We start from the raw sequence: 8,257 nt of genomic DNA, 5'->3' as shown, positions 1-8,257 counted from the left end.
CAGAACCAATGGTCTTGAGGGAAGAAGTCCAAGCTGCACTTGAAGACATTGGCAAAAAACAAGGCTCCAGGGAATGATGGAATGCAAATGGAAATGTTTCAACAAACTGATGCAGCACTGGAGGTGCTCAGTTGTCTAATCTAAGAAATTTGAAAGATTACTACCTAGCCAGTCAATTGGAAGAGATCCATATTTATGCTCCTTCCAAAGAAAGGTGACTCAACAGAAATGCAAAAGTCATCTATCATTATTAATATTGCATGCAAGTAAAATTTTACTGAAGCTATTAAAAGGTAGTTGTAGCAGTACGTCAACAGGGAGCTGCCAGAAATTCAAGCAGGATTCAGAAAAGGATGTGGAATTAGGGATAGCATTGCTGCACTCTGAAGGATCTTGGCTAAAAGCAGAGAATACCAGAAAGATGTTTATTTGTGCTGTATTGATTATGAAAAGTCATTTCACTGTGTGTATTATAACAAACTGTGGATAACATTGCAAGGAATTCCAGAGCATTTGCTCTGGAATTAGGTATTCCGGATTATTTACTTGTGCTCATGAGGAACCTGCACATAGACCAAGAGGCAGTTGTTCAAACAGATCAAGGGGATACTGAATGGTTTAAAATTGGGAAGATATGTGCTGCATTGTATTCTTTCACCATACTTACTCAGTCTGTATGCTGAGCAAGTAATCCAAGAAGCTGAAGTATATGAAGAGGCATGTGGCATCAGGATTGGAGGGGAGACTCATTAACAGTCTGCGATATGTAGGTGACACAACCTGGCTGGTTGAAAGTGAAGAGGATTTGAAGCACTTGCTAATGAAGACCAAAGAATACTGCCTTCAATATGGATTACAACTCAATGTAAAGAAAACAGAAATTCTCATAACTGGACCAATAAATAACATAAATGGAGAAAAGATTAAAATTGTCAAAGGCTTAATTTTGCTTGGGTATATAATCATTGCTCAGGAAGCAGCAGTCAAGAAATCAGTTGATATATTGCATAGGGCAAATCTACTACAAAAGAGCTTTTTCTGAAAGTAAAGAGGGAAAGACTTTGTTTTTCATACTTTGAACATGTTGTTAGGAGGAATCAGTCTCTGGAGAAGAACATCATGGGTTAGTGAAAAAGAGGGAGACCCCACAAGACAGATTGACAGAGTTGCAGCAACAATGAACTCAGACATAACCATTGGGAGGCTAGTGCAGGAGTGAACAGTGTTTCGGTCTGTTATGTATAGGGTTGCTATGAATCAGAGCCAACTCGATGGCACCTAACAACAACAACAAAATTAACCTGTTACAGTTAAAGCACCAATTCTACTCTTATCAATAAAACGATAAGAGTATTTTATCAAAATAATTTAAGGATTTTGAATTACTATAAATTACTACAATGTGTTTTTTCTTCCTCAGAAGGAACATAACCTTCAAGTTTTGGGTCTGGTGAAGTCAGATGAAGGATTCTATCAATGCATTGCTGAGAATGATGTTGGAAATGCACAAGCTGGAGCCCAGCTGATAATCCTTGAACATGGTAAGAGGGAGAAGGGTTGATGGTGTGAGGAGCTAGTCATCTGTCACTCAGCAGGCCTCCTAATCCTATAACCTCTTTGTAAAGGTCATTGTATGGCACAACTAACACAAAAAAGAAATACTAGGATGAGCCATCCCGATAGTTTAAAATTAGAAGACACTCAATTTTAGATTATGTTGAAAAGAAATTAGTTGTAACAAAAATGCATGGTTAAGATCTTACACAAATAACTTCTAGATTTTAATCATTGCAGTGCTACAGATATGTTTTTACCCTATTAAGAATGGTTTCTTAATGTTTTTTTCCAATTAAAAAAAAAATCAACCTGCCTTTTATGATTGTTATCGCCCACCCCCCATACATATTATGAAAAATTCAGACAACATTGAAAATAATAAAACAAATCAACCCTGAATCATTGAGGATGCAACCAGGAGAAACTGCATAATCATTTAAACAGGGAAATATAAAGAATTGTTAGCTTTAACAGGATTGGAGTAACAATGGGTTGACTAGTAAGAAGTAAAGAGAACTCTGAGAAACACAGATAGTCCTTGATTTAAGACAGGATTCTGTTCTGGTAATAACTCCATTGTTAGCTGGTTTTGACCTAAGTTGGATACCTCTTTTTTTCCAACTTAATTTATTATTGCCCTTTATTAACTGCATCTTTATAAATCCAGCCTTGGTTTTTGAAGGCTGGACCCATTGCATTTGAGAATAACGTCAGCAAATTATGCACAGAAGCGCATTGTACATAGCATATAATACTAATGATGTACAGAAACCAGAGTATACAGCTGTAAGCATGGCTCGCTGAAACAGAATATGTTGTAAGTTGGGGATTTAGTCACATAGGAATGACATGTAAGGAGCAGCCACTACCCCTAAATCTGAGACACAGTGCCCAAGGGACAGCACTCCCTCATGTGCACCGAGGGCTGAGATTCAGAGCTTGTTGGAGAGACCTCACCCATGATTTATTAGATAGTAAAGAAGTTGCTATAGTGCAGTGATGGTGAAACATGTTCAGAACCTACTGTTCTCAGGGAAGTGTCTGACTGGAAGTATTCTGCTACCAACTGTGGAGGCTGAGTGTTGAGGGAAGCTGCCTGGAATTAGCCAAGCGAGAACACTGGAACCAGCAAGGAAAACCCCTTCCTTCCTTTAATGAATCTCAGTGTCCTCTATTGATAAAAGCTTAGCAACTTGGACCAACTAGCAGAGGAAAAATGTTTAAAGGGTGCAGCTCCAGCTCCATTTTTGCGGAACAGGCAGTGACGTTTTATTTTGAACTGAAAGGCAATAAACTGATAACCTAGAACATTTCCCAAATCTTAACTACTTAGGGTATGAACACACTCACACACATATGAATGTATTACGTGTATTATGATTTTATGTATGCATGTATAATTTTATAACCTTTTGTTCTTTATGCATGTCTCTCCATGTCAATAAATACAGTTCTGTGTCAACCTTTTCCATTTAAAATAGTATATATGTACCTTAGTTTATATAACTGATTCTTTTGAGTAACATTGAAAAGTCTTTTTTTGTGTGTTTTTTTTTCCTGTTAGGAATGATGTGTTATTGAACTTCCTGTGATTATGTTCTCTGAAGCTAAATTGTTGAATTACCAGTTCTCTGTTGAATTGATACCTGTTTGGTGCATTATTTATTTGTTTCAGCAAGTAAAGCATTTATCATTTCGTGTAATTTCTTAGGATACTTGGAAAAGTTGTCACTTTAGTCATTTAGTCTGGTGTCCCTGTCAAATGAAGTCAGGTACTAGTGTGGGTCCAGGAAGAATTTTTCTGATAGTTGTGTAACCTGGTCAGAGAAACTAATAGATGGAAGTTACACCTCCTCTGACTTTTTAGTAAAATAGCAGATAGGATTTTATACGCTCTTGGAAGTGTACTTGAGGGGAATGCTATAAAAGGGCAAACGACATTAAAGAGTATTTTTATTCATTAGACATTAGAGTATTTTGTGATTGGAGTCTTGGTGTGGTACTCTAGGAAAAGCGCTGGACCGCAAGGTCAATTTGGACTTAAGGTGGCGGTTCAAATCCACCAGCCACCTCTTGGAAACCCTATACAGGGTCACTGTGAATTGGAACTGACTTGATGGTACTTAACAAGAAGAGGTCTATGATTATGCCCTTCCCTATATATTGGAAATGATTTAGAAACTTCAAGCATTCCAACTTCACAGAGTATCTGAGTGTGATAACCAATAAGGCCCAACTCAAGTCACTGAGATGGAGAGGCTTACTTCTTTACTGCTGGCAGTGGGTTTTGTTGGTAAACTTTGTAGCTATCTTAGGGTGTATTTACATGAAACTTAACAAAGGCACTTCCGTATATTTGTGTTGGAGATGACCATTTTAAGTGTAATTCAAACAGTATAAATGGTTGACTATACTAGGAGGTCCATAAACTAGCCTTAACTGAACTTTCCTTTGAAAATGCTTTGCTGGTATAGTAATTATGACTCTAGGGTGTATGTTTATTTCTGTTTGAGACAATGCTTTTTTATGGCTATTGAATTTTTTAATAGCCTTTTCAGGGCTACGTTAAGAATGGTTAGATCACCTGTCTCCTCCATTGCCACATGAAATCAGAAGCATATACTTTGGATAAACTAAAGCAGAGAGCTACCAGACTCTGAGTTATGAGGCACAGAGTTGGGTAAGATTGAGGAGCCCTAGGAAAAACAAGAGTGTTAAGTAAGAGTTTGAATTTCAACAGTGAGTACCAATATCCCAAACAAGACATTAGAATATCCACCTTGACAGAAAATGAACCACCCCAGAGGAAACCTTACAGATGTTGGCATTTAAGAGTCTCCGGTTTGGAGGAGACCTGAATGATCTCCCAGTATTCATTTTCTCCTTATCTTTTTTAGTAATAGATCTCCCAAGGTTTTATCAAAGAACATGGCTGCCAGATAGAGACTATATTTCCCAGCCTCCTTTATGACTAAGAAACTACTAACTAGTTTCTTATCAGTGATGGAGCAGCTTCTACTACTTTTTCTTAAAAGTAATTTGCTTGTCCTAGCCTCTTTCTTTGCTACCTTCAAGGATAGGATGTGGATCTGGTGCTGATGTTGTTGTTAAGTGCCGTGGAGTTGGTTCCTACTCATAGGGACCTTGTATGGGGGTTGCAAGTGACTGGTGAGTTTAAACCACCGACTTTGCAGTTCAAACTGACCTTTAGATTCAGTGCTTATCCTACAGCACCACACCAGGACTCTCAGCCTCAAATGTGTGGATAAGGACAGAAACTAAAGAATAGTGGAGTAACAGAATAGAAGAGCTATATCTACTTGTCCTGCATCACCTACTGATGTTGTTATTAAGTGCCATTGAGTCAGTTCTGACTCATACCCAGGGCATGCCTGGTAAGTTAGAACTGCCATATTTGAGTTAGCAGTTCAGTGCTTGTCCAACAGTGCAACACCAGAACTCCATGTTAAATGAGAAAGACATGTAAGAGACGAAAGTTGAGAAGGTAAAAGAAAATAGAAGTCTGTCTGATCTTTGGTTGACTAGCACAACCATGGCTTCAACAGAAATCAGTTCTATTTATACAAAATGATTTGATGATGGGAAGTCAACAAAGGTAATGAGAGAGTCATTGGTTTCCAGAGGATAACAAGGTAGCTATCCTGTGATTTTTGTGAATATTTGTAAAATTATGTTCAATACTTTAAAAGTTATGAAAAACTGAGTCAATTTAATGTCAATATTGCCAAGAAATACAGAGAACTGTGACAGGAGGGAACCCCTCTTTGCAATGGATATTGAATGTAACTCAGTTTGGGGCTATTGACTGCAAAAAAAGAGGGAGAGAAAGAAATGAACTCCTAAATTGTTTGAGCCACTGTATTATGGAACCTCTTTGTTGTAGCAATTTAGCTTATAACCTAACTAATAAAGTAGTTTTAAAAACCAAAACAAAGAATGGGTGGATCATAAGAAGGAAAGTATAGGTGTCATATTACTAATTTTTCTTTCTACTTTAATTTATAGAGCCTTGGTGTGGCGCTGTAGGATAAGCACTGGACTGCTAACCTCAAGGTCAGCAGTTCAGACCTACCAGTCACTCTTGAAAACCCTAGTCACTGTGAGTCAGAACCGACTTGACTGCCCATAACAGTAGTTTTGACTTATAAATATTTATGTGGGAAAGTTGAAAGAAGTAGTATAACAATCTATAAAAATTGACTTAATGCCTTCCAGAAGTTTACAATATAATAAAGAAGGTATCAAATGTACGCACCTTTAATACTAGTCCATGATACATGTTCTTTGTGTAGTACAAATAAAATTCCATAGAGAAAAATGTTTTTCCTGGAAAATCTTTCTTTTGTAATAGGTATTGAATGATACGCTCTCCCAGTATTAAAAAGATGATCGGACAAGTCTGGAAATATAGTCAGAATGATTGGAGTACCTGTTCCTATAGGCAGGTGGCCTGGTTTTAATTATAAGCAGTTAAAGCAATGCTGTAGTAAGGTAGTCTGATGGTAAAGTCAGATGTAACTAGTGAATGACAGAGTAGAGACTGGAAGAAGCATTGTTGTTACAGCAGATCATTGTGAGATGAGTACTTGTTCTAGAGAAATGGAACGAAAGGGTCCTATTAAAGAGACATCAGTGATTCATCTAATTCAGGCTTTATTAATTGATTAGATATTAGACATAATGATGAAGTCAGAAATGTTTCCAGGGTTTCACCTGGGTGAAGCAAAACAACTCTCTCTCTGGGTGGAGGAGCTCTCTGTCCTCCAAAACACAGACAAAGACTCACTGCTAAAATATGTGCAAGCCATTTTGGACTCCAGGATCCTGTACCAATACAAAGTCTTTTACAGCTGGAGAGGAGTGGAAAACTTCCACTTAAGAATAACTACAAACTCAAAGCAGATTTTGGCTGCCTTAGGAAAGAGAGAAGCAGGGCCTAGCTAAGACTTGAGGCTGGACCAGGACAGCATAGAATCCCATGAGCCTAACACTGAGTAGTAAACAAACACTATCTGCCATTGAAGGAAGAGCAAGACCATGGATTTGTTGTTGTGTTTTTAGGTGCCAGCGAGTTGGTTCTGACTCATGGTGACCCCTGTGTACAATAGAATGAAACACTGCCTGGTCCTGCACAATCCTCACAACTGTTGTCATGTGTGAACCCACTGTTGCCACTGTGTCAGTCCATTTCAGTGGAATCTTTCTCTAGTTTACTGAGGTTGTTGTATCAGGAACTGATAACATATCCAAAGTATGAGACCCTGGAGAGTGATTTCTTTATGAAGTAGATATGCAGGTGTTATTGAAGTTTGAGAGAAAAAACAGGAATATTAAGAAAAATGTTTGTTGTTGTAAGTGCCATTGAGTCAGTTTCGACTCATAGAGATCCTGTATAGGGTTTCTGAGGAGCAGCTGGTGGGTTTGAACTGCCAATCTTGTGATTCGCTGTCCATCACTGATCCTACAGCATTACACCAGGAGTCCAGAAAAATCTTTAGACTCTTTATTGTTAATCCTAAGTACATGACAGTAGTGGTCTGTCAGTAGAAGAATTCAAAACCTGTGGTACACTGAATGTAGCAATGTTGGTGATGGTGTTACGTGCTGTTGAATCGTAGTGACCCTATATAGGGTTTCCGAGGAGCAGCTTGCTGACCTTGTGGCTCACAGTCCAGTACCGATCCACAGTACCATGCCAGAAGTCTGTAACTTAACAACAGATACTTATCAAGCTAACTAAAATGGCTTAACTTTTCTACACTAATAGTTTGGCAGAAAAACAGGTATGCCTATTACCAAGTGTGTAAATATTGTTTGTCTCTGCTTTCTAGTTCTCCACCCCATGGTCAGCATTCTATAAAAAAATTATTAAGCATAAACAGAAAGACAAGGAAAACAAATTTTGAGCTAAAGCACTCAACAGAATGAGACTCAAGAGGGGGCCCACATGTTGAAACTCTAAGACTTTAATTTTGATTAGTATGTTAAAGGATGTAAAGGAAAAGATGAATGACATGCACACACTGAGGAATTTTGGCAAAGAGATGGAAACGATAAAAAAATATATAAGATACTTGTATGCATTTGTCTTAAGGGTGAAAGGGTTCCTCAACTAGAGGCAGGATACTATAAAAATGAAAAATATATGAAGAACTCCTACAGAAATGAAGAATTTCTTTAGACTCAACAGGCTCAACAGAGCTGAAAAAGAATGAACTTGAAACAAGATAAATATAAATTTAGACTGAAACAAAGGGGGTGAACAAAGCATTAAAAGAGACAAATCTGATGGTGTAACAAGTAAATTGGAGTCCCATAGGAGAACAGAGCAAGAAGACAAAACAAATACTGGGAGATAATTGCTAGGAATTTTTTTTCTTTAATAAACAAGCTCAAACCACTGGTCCAAGAAGTTCAGACAATCCCAAGTTAAGCTCAAAATAATAGTAATAATAGAAAAGAAGACACACATACATCTATCACAGTCAAACTACCGATTGGCAAAACTGATAAGAAAACCTTATAGGCACCAAACAGAAAAACATTACATGCAAAAAGAACAAGGACAAGAAATATAGTTCAGTCTCCTTGTCAGAAATGTTGAAGTCCGGAAGACAGTGGAACAACATTTTTAAAGTTTAAAAGAGGGTAGATAAAAGGGGGAATAAAAGAAAATAAC

The 8,257-nt window shown here is 37.7% G+C and overlaps 1 protein-coding gene across 3 annotated transcripts in view; it reads left to right on the top strand.

The window, feature by feature from the left end:
• NEO1 (neogenin 1) overlaps window positions 1-8,257 on the top strand; it is a 275,549-nt gene that overhangs the window by 145,861 nt on the left and 121,431 nt on the right. For all 3 annotated transcript variants that reach the window (XM_006866510.1, XM_006866511.1, XM_006866512.1), the window contains exon 7: window positions 1,421-1,541. In XM_006866510.1, the coding sequence (XP_006866572.1) occupies window positions 1,421-1,541 (121 nt within the window). The remainder of the gene's footprint in view (window positions 1-1,420; window positions 1,542-8,257) is intronic.

The sequence above is a fragment of the Chrysochloris asiatica genome, unplaced genomic scaffold (assembly GCF_000296735.1).
Source record: "Chrysochloris asiatica unplaced genomic scaffold, ChrAsi1.0 scaffold00092, whole genome shotgun sequence".
In the NCBI taxonomy this organism is placed as follows: Eukaryota; Metazoa; Chordata; class Mammalia; order Afrosoricida; family Chrysochloridae; genus Chrysochloris; species Chrysochloris asiatica.
The sequence above is the reverse complement of the archived record's forward strand: the minus strand, read 5'-3'. Positions and strand labels throughout refer to the sequence as shown.